The 19296-nt window shown below is 43.6% G+C and overlaps 1 protein-coding gene across 1 annotated transcript in view; it reads right to left on the reverse strand.

Annotated features, from left to right (window-relative positions):
- Positions 1-9698, reverse strand: part of F10 (coagulation factor X) — a 33973-nt gene extending 24275 nt beyond the window's left edge. The window contains exons 1-2 of the mRNA XM_075563403.1: positions 9531-9698; positions 4939-5099 (exon numbers count right to left, since the gene is read on the reverse strand). Of these exons, the coding sequence (XP_075419518.1) occupies positions 4939-5099; positions 9531-9600 (231 nt within the window). The 5' untranslated portion in view covers positions 9601-9698. The remainder of the gene's footprint in view (positions 1-4938; positions 5100-9530) is intronic.
- Between the last annotated feature and the right edge of the window lie 9598 nt (positions 9699-19296).

Consider the following 19296-nt stretch of genomic DNA (forward strand, 5'->3'; position numbering starts at 1 on the left):
AGAGAGCAGAAGAAAAGTGGTGAGTGCACCTTGTGAAAGGTGGGCAACTTTCAAAATCTGGACGAAGAAGGCACTTCCTTTAAGTTCCAGCTCTCCCACTTTCCACTATATATGGAAATAGAATTAATTGTGTGTGCCGACCTTGTATCCTGTGACTTCACTAACTCATAAACTCTGAGTCTTTTATAGAGTCCTTGACATTTTCTATGTAGATGACTCCATCAGCAACAAATAGGAATAGTTTTTATTTTCCCCTTTTTGATCTACATGTCTTTTAGTATTTCTTTAAAGTTCTTCCTTATGTCTAATAATCTCAATACTGTGTTGAATTTAAGTGTGGAGAATGGATATCCTTGCTTGCTTCCTGTCTTAGGTGGAAATTTTTCTCTTTTTTAAAAAAACATTGTGCATATTAGCTGTAGAGTAGAGGCCCTTTACTAGGCCGAAAAACTTCTCTTCTTCCTTCTCTTGAGATATTTTGTAAACTTCACTAGTAAAACCATTGGAAATTAATTTTTCAGAAGGCATTAAACTAAGAAATTACATATAACTATTTATTTAAATGTGGAACTCTTTTTGGTAGTTTGCATTTTTTTAAGCACTTGGACTATCTCATTGTAATTGTCAAAGTCATAGAGATTTGTTCATAGTATTCTCATACTCCTTTATAATGTTTTCAAGATCTGTAATGATACGTTCTTATTTATTCCTGATACTGTTCATTCTGTATGCTCTCTATGTAAATTTTTCCAGAAGTTTTTGAGTCTTACTGATTTTCTCTATTATTTTCTATTTTAAATCTCATTGATTTCTGATTTTTTAGTTTCCTTTGAGTTTTTATTGCTCTTCTTTTTCTAGTTTTTTAAGGTGGAAGCTTAGGTTATTGATTTGAGACTTTCCTTCTTTTCCAATATTCTCATCTGATACTATAAAATTTCCTCTGAGAACTGCTTTATCTGCATCTCTTAGATTTATACATTGTATAGTTATTTTTGTTCAGTTAAAAATATTTTTCATTTTCTTTTGACTTATTCTCTGATCCATAGACTTTTTAGAAGTGTGTTTACTTTTTAGCTACTTTGAGATTATCCTGTTATTGATTTTCAGTTTAATTTCATTGAGAGTAGAGGATATGTTTAATTTGATTTCAATATTTTAAACTTGTTAGGGTGTTTGTTTGTTTTTTTGTTGGGGTATTTTAAGACTCATGATATGGGCCATCTTGGGGATAGTCAAAGGGTAACTTGGAAAGAAAGTAAGTTCTCCTATTGTCAGATTGGGTATCCTGTGCTTGTTAATTAAGACTTAGGACAAATAATAGGAAGGCTGGAGGGGGGGAAAAAGATATGCTGGAAGTTCCCTGATACTCAAATTCTAATCTTCTTCCTCAGTTACCTATTATTTACTTTTCAGAAACCTTAAATAGCTGCTTCAATTTTTTTGTAGTTGAAACTAGTAGGAGAAATAGGTGGACGGTGATCATTCCATCTTACCTAGACCCAGAACTTATTTAGTTTTTGACTCAGTAATTCCTCTCTGGAGAAACTATTCTTAGGATATAATCCAAAAGAAATATATGTATGTGCATTACATAATAGCAATGTTTAGAAATAATTTTAGTGATCAAGATTAGAATAATCAATGCATTATAATACAATCAAACTTAATTCTTTAAAATGATAAATGAAAGTTATATCATTAGTAATGAGGTATACTTGGGAAATTATGCTGAGGAAAAAGGAAGAAGATAAACTCAGATATACCTTTGTATTATTTCTCTTTAAAATTATGTACCGTATATACTTGAGTATAAGTTGACCCGAATATCAGCGAGGCACCTAATTTTACCACAAAACCTTCATTAAAAATGTGCTGAATGACCCTCTCCACAGAAGAATTTACTTCAGAGGACAGCACTGAAGCTACAGCTCAGGGAGAGGGACATGTTTGATCAGAGCACACAGAGCAAATGAAGGGAGAGGAAGTGAGAGTGGAGCACATTCTGGCCTACCAGTCCTTGAGGATGATATCCCTGCTCATAGCAGCCAGTGCAGAGAGAGGATTATAGGGCCAGCCCCACTACAAGACACGGCATGCCTCACTGACCCATAGCCCTACAGGGGACAACACTGGAGACAATGTGGGAATTCCACCCGATCCGATCCCACCACACTGAGGCAAAACACTAAGGGCGTGCAACAGAACAGCAAGAGGGACAGAGAAATGAAGTCCTCAGGGAATACCAAAAATAGACTTTGGGGCCAGAGCTTGGCATTCCACCAGACTCAAGCAGAAAAGACTCCTAAAGGCCAGCAAACAGTCCTTGAATTAACTGCAAGCTTTTATTTCTTGCTCTTGTGGTTGTTTTTTTTTTTTTTTTGTCATTGGCTTGTTGTTGCTCTGTTTTATTTTGTTGCTTGGTTTTGCTCTGTCTTGTTTTTTGTGCATGTTATCATCTCTGCAGGTCTGTCTAAATAAGATAGGCTGGATGAACAATGTGGAGGAGAAAACAATGGCACTGACAGTTCCGGGGAGACATGGGAGAGAGGGAGGTGGCGGGAAAGGTAGTGGTGTTAACAAACCCAGGGACAAGGGAGCAAGAGGTGATCCAAATTGGTGGTGAGGAGGGTGTAAGAGGCCTGGTAGGGCGTGACCAAGGGTAATGTAACTGAGAGGAATTACTGAAACCCTAATGAAGGGTGAACATGATAGTGGTACAAGAGGAAAGTAAAAGGAAATAGAAGAAAGAGCTAGGAGGTAAAGTACATTTATAGAGGTCTAATTAAAGGCATGCATATATGTAAATATATTTATATATAAGGATGGGGAAATAGATCTATGTGCATACATGTATAGATTTAGTATTAAGGTAGCAGATGGACATTGGGCCTCCACTCAAGTACTCCCTCAATGCAAGAATACTATGTTCTATTAAACTGGCATTCTATGATGCTCACCTTCCCGACACAATAGCTGAAGGCAAAGCGGGTGCATAAGCAAATGTGGTGAAGAAAGCTGATGGTGCCTGGCTATCAAAAGATATAGTGTCTGGGGTCTTAAAGGCTTGAAGGTAAACAAGCGGCCATCTAGCTGAGAAGCAACAAAGCCCACATGGAAGAAATACACCAGCCCACGTGATCACAAGGTGCCCAAAGGATCAATTATCAGGCATCAAAGAACAAAAAAATCATATCATTGTGTGCTCACCTCCCTGATACAATAGATGAAGAGAAATGGGTGCATAAGCAAATGTGACAAAGAAAGCTGATAGTGCCTGGCTATCAAAAGATGTAGCATTTGGGGTCTTAAAAGACTTGAAGGTAAACAAGCGGCCATCTAGCTCAGAAGCATCAAAGCCCACATGGAAAGAGCATACCAGCCTGTGCAATCATGAGGTGTCAAAGGGATCAGGTATCAAGCATCATCAGAACAAAAAAATCATATCGTTGTGAATGAGGGGGAGTACGAGTGGAAACCCAAAGCCCATCTGAAAGTAATTGGACATTGCCTTCGAGAAGGGTGGCGGGGAGCAGAGCCACATACAACTTTCCTCTAGTTACTAAATGCTTCCCTCCCACCCCACTATCATGATCCCAATTCTACCTTACAAATCTAGCTAGACCAGAGGATGTACACTGGTAGAGATAGGAACTGGAAACTGGGAATCCAGGACAGATGATCCTTTCAGGACCAGTGGTGAGAGCGGTAATACCGGGAGGGTGGAGGGAGGGTAGGGTGGAAAGGGGGAACAGATTACAAGATCTACATATAACCTCCTTCCTGGGCGATGGACAATAGAGAAGTGGGTGAAAGGAGACGTCAGACAGCACAAGATATGACAAAGTAATAATAATTTATAAATTATCAAGGATTTAGGAAGAAGGGGATGGTGGGGAGGGAGGGGAAAAATGAGCTGATTTCAAGGGCTCAAGTAGAACGCAAATGTTTCGAGAATTATGATGGCAACAAATGTACAAATGTGTTTGACACAATGGATGTATGTATGGATTGTCATGAGTTGTACAAGTTCCCAATTAAATTATTTTTATAAAATGTGCTTAAAAACTAATCTTATACATGAGTATATACAGTATGTACATTAAATGAACATTTAAAAATGAAAACAAAGGAATTGTGAATATTTTAAAGTAATATTTTATTCTGTTTTACAATTTAAAAATAGGTCTTTGCTAAAATCAGCTCTAAACTTTATAAGATTTAAAAGTATTTTTAAGTTAATTTAAATATTTTTAAGTCTTATAAACTGTAGAGGTGGTGTTAGCAGAGTCCTTTCCCTCAGTTTTCTTAGCCATGAAACAAATTGGTATATTTTACTAGGTGTTTTGCTCTACCCATCCCCTAAAGTCTTCTCTAAAGGTGTTGTTTTTAACATTTTATTAGGGGCTCATACAACTCTTATCACAATCCATACAAATACATACATCAATTGTATAAAGCACATCTGTACATTCTTTGCCCTAATCTTTTTCAAAGCATTTGCTCTCCACTTAAGCCCTTTGCACCAGGTCCTCTTTTTTTTGCCCCTTCCCTCCCCGCTCCCCCTTCACTCATGAGCCCTTGATAATTTATAGATTGTTATTTTGTCATATCTTACCCTATCTGGAGTCTCCCTTCAGGTGTTTTGTTCCACCTCCACCCCCCAAAGTTTTTGAGGCCATGGTGATGACTGCTTTTACAAATAATAATAATAATATTCTTTAAACCTCTCCTACAAACTTTCCCCCTTAGAAAACCCCATAAAGTACTATACTTTTCTCCTCACAGAGATCACAGCCTGGGTACTTCACAGTTGGGAGCCCATGTATCCTAGTAAATTAGATGGGGATGACAAAGGGCCAACTGAGCATCCTTCATCCAGGGCATGTGGAATCAACCCAGCTTATGGTGGAAGAGATGCCCATGTCATAGCAACCTTACCATTTTGTCAGTATCTTCAAAGACTTCTCGCGCCTCTTCATATGAGCAGGTCTCTTCGAAACACTCCCTTTCAAGGTTTCCCTTCTTTAACTCTTCCCAAAGTGAGTTTGCCCTCCTGGCCCTCTGCAGGACATTGCTGGCATGTTCCCGGTTAACGAATACTAGAGGACGGACAGTGAATGACACAAGCTTATTGGGTTGTTCTACTCTCCCCTGCAATGCTGCACAAGGGTGGAACTCTTGATTCTTCATACATTAAGAAAAGCTGCCAGAGAAATGTCCATCTTCCTTCATAATTTCTCTATGGGTTAAATTATAAAGTACCTGTCTACAAAGTCTCTTCTCTGGAGAAGTAAACACATACTATCCAGTCAACCTATCAGCCTCCCTATGCATTCAAACCCAGCTGCAGTCTACTTACCTAGATCTTTTTTGAAGCCCTCTCTTCTCATGGCGCTTCAAGGTCATTATATGGTTGACCTATCACTATCCCCATGACCATTCCACTCTGTACTTGGCTCAAGCTGTATTCCCTATAGCCCGTTCTCAATTCTGTATCCTATTTAGCCTTCAAGATCTACACTCTATTTCAGTTCTCTGCATTACGTAGGGAAGATATGATACTTTTTTACCACGACCTACAGTAAGAAGTACATTTTATATCAATCCACAGGACCCACACAATTAAAATCACCATTTGAAGAATTTGTATTTATGCTGTCTCCTTGATATTTTCTATTTGTGTTTTATTTCATATAATTTTAAATTGATTTCCTGATTCATAAGTGAGTCATGATCTGAGGATTAAAATGTCCTGGGCTAGAGAATTCCCATGATCCTTTTGACAGTGTGAGTTTATGACCAGGTTACCTTCTATTCCCTGGGCATCCACTGTCTCGTTCATCAATTGCTCATCCTTCACGCATTAGAATTACGGAAGACTCTCAGTGATTTTTCTGGCCTTTACCTCTTCTTTTTCTATCCCTTGCCTCAAGAAGATTTCAGAGAATTTCACTATAATAAATATGACCTTCCAAATTAGTGTTTCTGACATTGACTTTCATCTTGAAATCCATATTTTCACCTGCCTGACTGTGATGGGTAATCCCTCCTTATTTCAGAACACCAAACTCACCAAACTGAAAATGCAGGACAGCAAAATCAAAAAATCTTGGCGGGTAGGTTGGTTTGCTATCACTTACTAATTACTGTAAAGACCATGGTGGCATAGTGGGGGTCACGGAGGGTCTGCTAACTGCAAGGTTGACAGTTTAAACCCACCAGCTGCTCCACGGCGGAAAGATGAGGCAGGCTGCTTCCATAAAGATTTGCTGTCTCAGAAATCCTAAGGAGTAGTTCTATGTCCTACGGGGTCACTATGAGTTGAGTTTAATTCAGTGGCAGGGGTGGTAACCACTGGATTTTAACTATGGACATGTTAATCAGGTAAGACCAGTCTCTGGAGAAGGACATCATGTTTGGTAAAGTAGAGGGACAGAGAAAAAGAGGAAGACTCTGAGAGGATGGATTGCTAGAGTGGCTGCAGCAATGGCTCAAACACAGCAATTATGAAGATGGCGCAGGACTGAGCGGGATTTCCTTCTCTTGACCAGGGTTGCTGTGAATTGGAACCACTCAATGGTACCAGCCAACAACAGAATTTCTCAGATTTTTTAAAGTATAAAAACTCATAATTGAGTTTGGTACACACTCAGTGCTTAATAAACATTAGCTTTATTCCTCCCTCAAATTACTCTCCCTCCTAATTCCCCATTTCTTCCAGTGACAGCTGCATTATCCTGACAGCTCAAGGTTCAAACTGGTTGTTCGTTGAGACTTCTCTATTCTTCAGATTCACTACTAAGCCTTGTCCTGTCAACATTAAACAGTTTTTATTGTCGTGGAACTATACACAATAAAATAATAGTTTCCACGTGGATCATTCTGTGACAGTAGCTCACATCCGTTGAGTGTCCATCTGTTCTTGCTGCCCTTTCCCAAATAATCCCACTGCCATTAATGAAGAGTCCGACGCCCTGAAGCAAAAGTTCTTCCTTTCCCTGCCCCTGGTTACTGCTAATAATCGCCAGTGCCTGTGTAGTTGTTTATTTCAACTGAGACGGCACGGTATTTGTCTTTTTGTGACTGATTGATTTCAGCATAATGAAAAGGCCCGTCCATGTCATTGTGTTCAAAGTCTGAGTAATAGCAAGTGGCAGAAACCTGAGCTTTGAAATATGACCCACATTTTCCTGCGGGTTTGTTAACACAGCCAACCCCTTCTCACGGTTCTCATGTTGGAATTAACCATCTTACACCAGCTTCTTAATCCAGTGTATCTCAAATTGTGACCCTGCATCCATGGGATGAGGCTTGAGTATATGTACTGTAACACACTTTCTGGATATTCCAGTGTGCACAGGTTTGAGAGCCACTGCCCGAGGACACCCTCATTCCTTCCACATGATCTTCATCCCTGCTGCCAGATGATCTACATGTGTCCCCATTTCTCTAGAACCATAGTGAGTTTTCATGAACTACTTCAAGGGACCAGGTACCACCAAGTCAGCACCTAACAGTGTCACTCAACCTAGCCAGGTCAGCTTTTTTCCCTTTGATCTTAAAGAAACTCGCCATTCCAGAATGCCGGCTATATCCTTGTCCTCATTGGCATTTCTAGCCCCTCATGCTTCTCCACCACCTAGAACATGCCCCTTCTCTGTATTTCCTACCCAAGTCCTATCTTCTCTCTGCCCCTCCACAAAGCCTGGCCTTCCCCACTGGCCTCATTAGTACAGCACCTCTGAATTTGAGCTATATGGACTGTGAGGGAGGAGGAGGGCATCAGTATAGGCATGGGAGTTCTGGTGGAACGGATGATGCCAGGTAAGTCAAGAACCGGAGTGCCATTCAGCTTTCCCAAACCTTGCACTAAGACCAGTGCTGTGGCTTGCTGCTCTTGTTAGTGGCGTTGAGTTGGTTCTGACTCACAGCGACCCCATGTACAAACCACTGCTCAGTCCTGTGACACCCCCACAATTGTTACATTTGAGTCCACTGTGGCTGCTACAGTGCCATTTGAGGGTCTTCCTGTTTTTTCCTGACCCTCTATTTTACCACAGATAATGTCCTTCTCTAGGGATTGGTTGGTCTCTCCTGATAACCTGTTCACAGTATGAGACCAAGTCATGCCATTCTCACTTCTAAAAAAGCGCTCTGACTATACCTTTTACAGGACAGATTCACGCGCTCATTCTCACAGTACTTTAAGTACGCTTCTTCAATACTGTAATCCAAAGGCACAAGTCTTCTCCAGTCTTCCTTATGTTTGGCTCAGCTTTAACCTGCGTATGACTCCGGAGGGCTGGGGAGGATGGACTTGGTAGGATACGAGTCCCATCCATGTTATTCCAAAGGGTGCGAGCCGCTTCACTGAGGAGCAGCTTCTATGGCTGGATGGGATGGAACTAGTGGGAGAGACTTGGAACAGAAAGTTGGGTAGATGGGGTGAGGCCAGAGTAGGATTTTGGAGGCCTTAAATGCCAGGAAAGCATTTGGATTTTCCCGGGACTAGGGCTGCATGTCGGTGCGCTGGTGGGTACTGGAACCCACCACCAGCCTGATCTTTGGGAGAAAGACGGGGCATTCTACTTCCTTAAATAAAGAGTTAATGTCTTGGACACCCACAGAGGCAGTACTCTGTCTTATAGGGTCGCTATGAGTTGGCCGCGACTCGATGGCTACAAGTTGAGATTGTGGTTTGAGGGCTTCATGTAAATCCCTTGAGGAAATTGGACTCACTAAGATAAGGGTATCAGCAAAGCTGAGGGGCACTGCAGGGGCCGTTTCCAGGTTCGATTTTGGTTTTTATAACCCCATTGGCCTCTGGGGCTCTCCTATTCTCTACTCTCCACCCAGCCCCTCTTTCTCTGGACCACTTTTACCCTTGTCCGATTTCCCAAATGTTTGTGGGGTTTTCTTCCGTGAGGTTTGTGCTCAATATTGGCACCTCAGTCTTCCTTCCTGTTCACTTTACCATGGAAACAAATCCCAAAGGCCTGCCATTCGGTCCCCTTCTTGAGGCCTCTTCTTTTTGGGGTCCCTGATGGCCCACAGGCCTCATGAGCCTGACCTCACTTTCCAACTCCTTCTCCAGGTCCCAGAGTTTGGAGACATCCGGTCACTTTCACTCGCTCTCAGCCATGGAAGCTCCTCACCAACCCCACCCCAGCCCTCCCCACCCCCACCCCTCATCCTGACCCAGGCAGTTTCCTCTCTGTTTGTTTAGTCATTTGAGGGAGGAACTTCTGGCACCTTCCTCTGTCTCAGCCTTTCTGTTTCTAGCTGTGCTCTTTTGAAATGCCGGGCCCACCCTCTCACCAACAAGAAGCAGCTGGTTATAAGTCAGTTCTCATCTGGAAAATATCTGGAAAGAGCCCAGCTGTTTCACTTAGTTCTTGGCAGGGAGAAGGGGCAACCTCCCCACCCCCACCCACTACAGAGATTGTAGGGCATCACCCTGACTTCCCACTCAGGGGGAAGCACGTCTGCCTGAAGGAGCCGGAGGGCAGCCTCTGCAGAGGGGTGCTTACCACTTGCCCCAGGCAGCAGGAGGCCAGCCAGGGAGGTCCCAAGCAGGATGGGGAGTAGCCAGCATGCCATGACGTTTGGTTGACGAGCGCCTTCTCCCGTCCACTGCCCTTGTGACAGCTCGCTGGGGCAAGGTTCAGCTCACTCTGACGCTCCAGACTGACTCTGAGGTCCTTCTGCCTGTCACAGCCTCCTGATTGGAGTATGGGGCCTCCCAGTGATGTCAGCTTGGCGCCGAAGACCAGGAAACCGGGCCCCTGGCCAGGGCTGCCTCTGCCTTCCCCTCTTCAGAACTAGGGGACTCTGGACACTGGGGGATGGCCTGGCCGGTGCCAATCACCCAGTTAGTAACCATGTCTGGGCTATCAACGGGAAGGTTAGCACTTTGCAGGGTCAGATTACCCAATTAGCAAGGCAAGCACAGGTTTACTTGTGCTTACAATTTCTTTTCTTTTCCCCCACCTTAAACCATTTCCCAAATTCTGTTTCAAAGGTAGGGCTGGCATCTAGCTGTGTCTCTAGGTCATCTTCCTACAGAATCAAAGCCTCTTTTCGTCCAATTTATATTCTCTGACAAGAGTACCCAGAAAGCAAGGATGCAGAAGCTTACCTGTACTTACTTGGGAAAAAAGCCCAGATGAATCTACTTCCAAAAATACCAGAGCCATCGGAAACCTTTTGAGTAGAGTTCTACTTTGGCACAAGAAACCAACTTCAGTGCAAAGGTTGAGATAACTTCTTTCTCACCAGATCAGCATATTGGCATGAGGACAGACCCACCTGGAGACGGATAGAGGAGCAGTGTCTCGGTTCCTAAGACCATGGGAAATATGTGTTTTCTGATGGTCTTAGGTGACTCCTGTGAAAGGGTCATTCGATCCCCAAAGGGTTGGGAACGCACAGGGTGAGAACCGCTGCTCGAGGGTTGTAAGCCTTTGCAGGAGCAGGCAGCCTTGACTCTTCCCCATGGAGAAGATGGCAGGTCTGAACCCCTGATCTTTAAAAAAAAATCATTTTATTGGGAGCTCTTCCAGATAACATAATATTCTATAACTCAATCACATCAAACAGTACTGTACAATTGCTACCACAATCAGTTTCAAAACATTTTTTTCTTCTTAAACTCCTTGATAACAGCTCCCCTTTATCCTCCCCCTTTCCCATCCTCCCCCGCCCTCGCCAAGGAACCCTTATATATGTATATATATTTTTTCCTAAATAGCTTTTTTTGTGTACCATACCATATCTTACACAATCTAATATATCCATCCACATACAATTCTGTTATCTGATTCCATCCAGTGGGGTTATCCAGTCATCAATCCTACCAGCTCGCTATTCCCCCTTCCCCTCACTTCTCTTCCCGTGCCCTCAGGGAACCATTACTTCTGCTTCTGACTCGGTTTCCATGTTCAGAGTGATCTTAAATATACAAATTACATATGCAAATCTAACTGGGCTAACTAACTGGGATTCCATGTACAGAGTGATCTTAAATATACAGATTACATATGCAAATGAGGCAAAACAAATAAATAAATAAAAACCATAATAGTAAGGGGAGAAAATATTAAAGAACTATAGGATAGTTCTGTGGTTCATCAGTGCTATACTACACCCTGGATTTATCATCTCTTCCATGTGGCCCTTCTGAGAGGAACTGTCCAATGATCTAATAGGTGGGTTTTGGGTTTGCACTACACCCAAGTCCCTTCACCTAGATTTGGTTGCTTGTTTTTGAGCTTGGACACCTCTTCCCTGAACCCCTAATCTTGAGGGTATCAGACCAATGCTTAGGCCCCATGGTCAAAGCTCAGTAAATCATAACTGCCCCAATTAATAAATGAATGTCTAGAAACATTCCTGCCCACTGATTTTCATTTTAAGGCATAGTCTATTCATATCAATGGCACTTTGCAGGACTGTTAGCCTCCAAGACAAAGCACAGAGTTCTGGTCCCTAGAGGGAGAGCTGGCTCTGTTAGTCTGGGTAGACTAGAGAGTCAAATCCAGAGACACTCATATGTGTGTAAGAGAGAGTTTTATATAAAATATAATTGAATATTAAGAAAACATCCCAGTCTAGTCCCGATCAAGTCCTTAAGTCTGATATTAGTCCATACTTTAGGTACCGATACCAGCCTGTAAATTCCTCTTCAGACTCATGGAACACATGCAGTGACACAGAATGCAGGAAGATCACAGGCCACTGGATGGAAAGTCTTGTAGATCCAGTAGTAGTGGAAACATGTCAGTGCTGGCATGGATCTAAATGTGGCTCCTCCAGCTCCAGGGCTCTGGTTCCATCAGCATAGTCTTGTCATCAGGAATGTCTCACGGGGAGACAAAGCAGAGAGCATGGGTCTGACCTCCAGTGAGCTATTTATCTCCATTGTGCCCTGATTAACAGGTTAGACTCCACCCCATTCCAAGTTGACAGTTTATCTAACTGCCACACTGGCCATCCAAACAGCAGGCATTGTCTCTCTTCCTGCCTACCTGGCACATGATGAGAAGGCCTCTGGGCATGTTCAGTACGCAGATAAAGATCCTGAGTCTGTATAAATGCAAATTATGGGATGCTTATGGGAGACCGCATCATCTTTAAGGAGCCCCGGTGGCCCTGTGGGCTAAGGATTGGTCTACTAAGCACAATGTTGGTGGTTCAGACCCACCAGCTGCTCTATAGGAGAAAGGGGAAGCTGTCTGCTTCTAGAAAGAGTAAGAGTCTTATTAGTTTTTTTTTAAAAGTGAAGGGAAATACGTGTGGGTGAAGCCCCTGATGAACCTCTCTGCACACAGACCAGGGAAGTGAGTAGCCTTGCTATCATGCAAAGTGCATTGGAAAGTGGATCATGACACATGTAGTTAAGTTAAAGTTTAATTTAAAATTATTTTATCTCCCCTTTCACCCATTTTAAAGTTGTTCTAGTTGTTAATAGTTTCTGCTTTCTTTTTGGGTGAGGGTTTTCTGTTTTGTTTTGTCCTTGTTAGCATTTTTGTTTCTTTGCATGGCCCATTCACCTGACCCCATCCTTTGCTTCTTCTCAAGAAGAGGGGCCTGGCCAACTGCTGTTTCCAGTAAGACACAGCTGCTGCGAGAGGGGAGCTGAGCTTGGTGCCTGGCCCATTTTGATTGCAGATTTTCCCGCTTAAATCTGCGAAGCATGGGCTGGACTGGTGGAGCTGGAGGACAACTGGGCACTTACAAACCAACTTTCCCTCGTGGCAGCACTCAGCGGTCTAGGTGCCAGCTTCGTGCATGCATGAACTAGCCTCAGTCTCACAGCAACCAACATAGTGAGTTCCCATGTTACAGAGGGGGAACCAAACGGAGGCACAGAGAGGGTAGGTAACTTGCATGAGAGTAAGTGACAGAGGAAGCAACTCACAGAGTGGATAGAACCAGGGAACATTATGCTGAGTGACATTAGCCAATCAGAAAAAGACAATTCCTGTATGGGTGCACTGCTATAAAGCACACAATCAAGACAAAGTTGTCATAACCAAGGAAACAGACTTTGATGGTTCCTGAGTGTGTGGAGGGCAAGGCGGGGGTGAAGAAGGGTAGAGAGGGGCTGGCTTGGGAGAATGGGAAGACAGGAGAGCATAAGAGGAAGAGGAGAAATCACAGGTGGGGTAGGACAAGCTACTGAGGGGTCGGTGGTGCTATAAGTAGCTTGAGTTATATAATACAAAATTGATGGTCTGAAAGGTACCTCCACCTAATGACCTTTTTAAAGAAAAAAAAATAGCATATAAGTCTAATAATATATATTTTAAAAGAAGTAACAAAGCCAGACTTTACATCCAGGTGTTCAGACTCCAGAGTCACCCCTCTTGAGTTCTATGCTCTCTCTTGGTGAAGGAGCCCTGGTGGCATCGTGGGTTACATATTGGGGTGCTAACAGCCACGTCATCAGTTGGAAACCACTGGCTGCACCATGGAAGAAAGAGGAGGCGTTCCTCTTCCATAAAGAATTACCACCTGGGAAACCCTGCGGGGTAGGATTGCTGCGAGTCAGAATCGACTGGATGGCAGTGAATTTCTTTTTTTTTTTTAATCATTTTATTGGGGGTTCATACAATTCTTATCACAGTCCATACACACATCAATTATGTAAAGCACGTTTGTACATTTGCTGCCCTCAACACTCTCAAAACATTTGCTCTTTACTTAAGTTATTATTTTAATTTAAACGTTTTATTAGGGGCTCATACAACTCTTTTATCACAATCTATACATACATCAATTGTGTAAAGCACATCTATACATTCATTGCCGTCATCATTTTCAAAGCATTTGCTCTCCACTTAAGTCCTTTGCATCAGGTCCTCTGTTTTCCCCTCCCTCCCCGCTATCCCCTCATGAGCCCTTGATAATTTATAAATTATTATTTTGTCATATCTTGAACTGTCTGATGTCTCCCTTCACCCCCCTTTCTGTTGTCCATCCCCCAGGGAGGAGGTCACATGTAGCTCCTTGTAATTGGTTCCCTCTTTCCAACCCACTCTCCCTCTACCCTCCCAGTATCGCCACTCACACTCCTGGTCCTGAAGGGATCACACGCCCTTGACTCCCTGTGCCTCCAGCCCCCACCTGCACCAGTGTACATCCTCTGGTCTAGCCAGACTTGCAAGGCAGAATTTGGATCATGATGCAGGGTGGGTGTGTGGGGGGGGAGCATTTAGGAACTAGACGCAAGCTGTATTCTTTATTGGTGCTACATCACACCCTAACTGACTCATCTCCTCCCCTACACCCTTCTGCAAGGGGATCTCCAGTGGCTGACAAATGGGCTTTGGGTCTCCACTCTGCACTTCCCCTTTCATTCACTATGGTAAGATATTTTTTGTCCTGATGATGCCTTATACCTGATCCCTTTGACCTGTCGTGATTGCACAGGCTGGTGTGTTCTTCCATGTGGGCTTTGTTGCTTTTGAGCTAGATGGCAACTTGTTTACCTTCAAGCCTTTTAGACACCAGACGCTATACATTTTGATAGCCAGGCACCATCAGCTTTCTTCGCCACATTTGCTTATGCACCCATTTATCCTCAGACATTATATCGTGGAGGTGTACACCCGGTGATGTGATTTTTTGTACTTTGTTGCTTCTGAGCTAAATGGCTGCTTGTTTATCTTCAAGCCTTTAAGACCCCAGATGGTATATCTTTTTATAGCCAGGCACCATCAGCTTTCTTCACCACATTTGCCTATTCACCTGCTTTATTTTCAGCGGTTTTGTCATGAGGGTGAGCATCATAGAAAGCAAATGTAATAGAAGAAATTATTTTTGCATTGAGGGAGTACTTGAGTGGAGGCCCAATGTCCTTCCGTCACCTTAATACTAAACCTATAAATATAGGCACATAGATCTATTTCCCCATCGTCATATATATTTGCATATGTACATGTCTTTGTCTAGACCTCTATAAATGTCCTTTGCCTCCCAGCGCTTTCCTATATTTCCCTTGACTTTCCTCCTGTCCCACTATCACGCTCCCTCCCCAACTGGGTTTCAGCAATACCTCTTCATTACATTACCCTTGATCATGCCCTACCAGGCCTCCTACACCCACCTCCCCACCACTTTGGATCACTTGTTGTTCCCTTGTCCCTGGGTTTGTTAACACCACTTCCTTACCCTCCACCTCCCCCTCTCCCATTTCCCCCACCGAACTGTCGGTCCCATTGTTTTTCCTCCAGATAGTTCATCCAGCCTATCTTATTTAGACAGACCTGCGGAGATAATAACATGCACAAAAACAAGACAGACCAAAACCGAGCAACAATATACACAAAACAACGACAACAAACCACTGACAAAGAACAAAACAAAACACAACAAGTAAGAAAAGCTTGTAGTTAGTTCAAGGATCATTTGTTAGCCTTTAGGAGTGTTTTCTGGTCCAGTGTGTTCAGGCCCCATGCCCTGGCCCCAAAGTCCACCTTCAACATTCCCTGGGGACCTTGCTGCTCCATTCCCTTGCTGTTCTGTTGCATCCCCTTAGTGTTTTGCCTCTGTGTGGTGGGATCAGATCGGGTGAAATTCCCATATTGTATCTCTGGTGTTGTCCTCTGTAGAGCTATGGGTCAGTGAAGGGTGTCATGTCTCATAGTGGAGCTGGCCATGTGGTCCTTTCTGTAGACTGGCTGCTTTAATTGGGGTCATCATCCTCAAGGCCTGGTCACTTAAGCTCTTGGCATCAGCTCCTCATTCCCTCCTCCCTGCGTCCCCCTCCCTCATGAACTCTAGATATTTTATAAATTATTATTTTGTCATATCTTACATTGTCCAACGTCTCCCTTCATCCACTTTTCTGTTGTCCGTCCGCCAGGGAGGAGGTTATAGGTAGATCCTTGCAATCAGTTCCTTCTTTCCATCCCTTCCCTCTATCCTCCCAGTATTGCCACTCTCGGCACTGGTCTGAAAGCGATCATCTGTCCTGGATTCTCTGTGTTCCCAGTTGCTATCTGTACCAGTGTCCAACCTCTGGTCTAGTCAGATTTGTAAGGTAGAATTGGGATCATGATAGTTGGCGGGGAGGAAGCATTTAAAAACTAGAGGAAAGTTGTATGTTTCATCGTTGCTATACTGCACCCTGACTGGCTTGTCTCCTCCCCTAGACCCTTCGGTAAGGGGATGTCCAGTGGCCTCCAGATGGTTTTTGGGTCCCCAATCTGTACTCCCCCTCATTCACAATGATGTTATTTTTTGTTCTTTGATGGATACCTGATCCCTTCGACACCTCGTGATCACACAGGCTGGTGTGCTTCTTCCATGTGGGCTTTGTTGCTTCTCAGCTAGATGGCCGCTTGTTTACCTTCAAGCCTTTAAGACCCCAGACGCTATCTCTTTTGATAGCCAGGCACCATCAGCTTTCTTCGCCACATTTGCTTATGCACCCATTTGTCTTCAGCGATCGTATCCTGGAGGTGTGCACCTAATTATATAATTTTTTTGTTCTTTGATGCCTGATAACTGATCCCTTCGGAACCACATGATCACACAGGCTGGTGTGTTTTTCCATGTGGGCTTTATTGCTTCTGAGCTAGATGGCCGCTTGTTTACCTTCAAGCCTTTAAGACCGCAGACACTATATCTTTTGATAGCTGGCCACCATCAGCACTGTTCAGCACATTTGCTTATGTACCAATTTGTCTTCAGCAATCATATCAGGGTGGTGAGCACACAATGATATGTTTTTTTGTTCTATGATGCCTGATAACCAATCCTTTCGACACCTCCTAATCACACAGGCTGGCTTGCTTCTTCCATGTGGGCTTTGTTACTTCTGAGCTAGATGACCACTTGTTTACCTTCAAGCCTTTAATACCCAAGATGCTATGTCTTTTGATAACTGCGCACCACAGCTTTCTTCACTGCATTTTTTAATGCACCCACTTTGCCTTCAGTGATCATGTCAGGAAGGTGAGGATGATGGCATCCCAGTTTAATAGAACAAAGTGTTCTTACATTGGGGGAGAATTTGAGTGGAGACCCAAAGATCATCTGCTACCTTAATTCTAATCTTATAAATATATGCACATAGATCTATTTCCACATCTTCATATATAAACATATTTACATATGTACATGCTATTATTTAGACCTCTATAAATGCCCTTTGCTTCCTAGTTCTTCTGTTTCCTTTTACTTTCCTCTTGTCCCACTATTATGATCAGCCTTCATTTGGGTTTCAGTAATTCCTCTTGGTTACATTACACTTGATCACGCCCTACCAGGCCTCCTACACCCTCCTCACCACCGATTTAGATCACTTGTTTTCTCTTGTCCCTGGGTTTGTTAACACCACTTTCTTTCCCCCCCATACACTCCCTTCTCCCATGTTCTCTAGAACCATCGGTCCCATTGTTTTCTACCTCCAGATTATTCATCCAGCCTATCTATTTAGACAGACCTGCGGAGATAATAACATGCACAAAAACAAGACAAGCAAAACAAAACAACAAAAGAAAACACAATAACAACAAGAAAAAGCCAATGACACACAAAAAAACCACCAACAACAAAAAAGAAAATCTTGTAGTTAGTTCCAGGACTATTTTTTGGCCTTTAGGAGTGTTTTACGGTTGAGTCTGATGGGGTGCCAAGCTGTGGCCCCAGAGTCTATTTTTGGTATTCCCTGGGACATCATTGCTCTGTTCCCCTTGTTTTGTTGCATGTTCTTAGTGTTTTGCCTCGGTGTGGTGGGATCAGATTGGGTGCAATTTCCACATTGTGTGTCCAGTGTTCCCCCCTGTAGAGCTTTGGGTCAGTGAGATGTGTTATGTGTCATAGTGGGGCCAGCCATATGGTCTTCTCTGTGGATTGGGTGCTCTGAGCGGGTATATCGTCCTCAAGGCTTGGTGGGCCAGGATGTTCTCCACTCTCTATTCCTGCCCCTTCATTTGCTCCCATGTGCTCTCATAAGATCTGTCCCTCTCCCTGAGCTGCAGCTTCAGTGCCGTCCTCTGAAATAAACTCTTCTTGGGGGTCGGGCAGGTGTCCACGTAGTTGGGATTGGAGCCGGCCCCTGGTAGTGAATTTCTTGCTTGGTGAGATCATTCAGAAATTCCAGTTGGACCAGAAATCAGCAATCTTTTGCTGTAAAGGCTCTGGGGGCCAGCCGGTCCCTATTTAAATGATTCCACTGTGCACTTTTAAAGACAATACATCCACCAGTGAACAAATGAGAGGTACTTTGTTCCATGGAAACTTTACATATGAGATCTGGTCTAGGCTTATCCCCCTGGATGTATGTAGTTTGCAGACTACAATTTTATTCTAAGTTATTGGTAAAGTGAATATTGCTTTTATATATATCATGTATTGGCCTCTTAATGAACAGTTGTGAAGTATCAGTTGTATTCCTGGCACAAGGACAGGTTCTCAGAGGGGACACCGCCACTAACAATCACACACAATGCAGGGACCATCCTACAGAGACAGATGCATACTCCGGGGGAGATGCGTGCACATGGTGGTTATCTTTTTATCCTGTGTTCTCCCCTGTTGAAGTGGAGGCGAATGTCAGTTCAGCATCTCATTTGCTCGTTACTGTTCTCCATCTGAGACCATCTCATGGCCAGTGGTTGGTAGCTTGGGGAGTACTATTGGTAGACCAGTAGTAGATGTTTCAGTTTCCATGAGGAAGATCTGGGTTTGATTTCTGGCCAATGTAGCTCAGGTACAGCCACCACCATTCTGTGCGTTGCTGTGATGTCCAACAGGTATCGGTGGGACTTCTGAACTGAGATAAACTAGCAAGAAAGACTTGGCCCCCCCACTTTGGAAACTCAGCCCGTGACAGCTGCACAGTACAGGCTGGGGCACTTTGGCCCTGCCCAGGGTTGCCATCAGGTGGGGGCCACTCCATGGCTGCTGACACGTACACATTCGACACATTTGAGTGTATCCAAGTCTCATCAAGTCTCATCAGAGGGACTTGATAAAAATGTCGACTCTCGGCTCCTCCAAAAAACCAAACTCACTGCTAACGAATGGATTCTGTTTCCTAGTGACCCAGTGGGGCAGTTTAGAACTGTACTGGTGGGTTTCTAAGACTGTAACTCTTTACAGGAGGAGAAAGCCTTGTCATTCTCCCAGGAAGTGGCTGGAGGTTCTACATTGCTAACCTTGTGGTTAGGGACCTGATGCATAACCACTGTTCTCCAAGGGCTCCTACCAGCTCTCATTCAGTTCATCTGGACAAGACCTTGGAACTTGAATTTGATGTGACAGCCCTGGTGGTTCCCCTGCAGC

Source organism: Tenrec ecaudatus, chromosome 11 (genome assembly GCF_050624435.1).
Source record: "Tenrec ecaudatus isolate mTenEca1 chromosome 11, mTenEca1.hap1, whole genome shotgun sequence".
Taxonomy (NCBI): domain Eukaryota; kingdom Metazoa; phylum Chordata; class Mammalia; order Afrosoricida; family Tenrecidae; genus Tenrec; species Tenrec ecaudatus.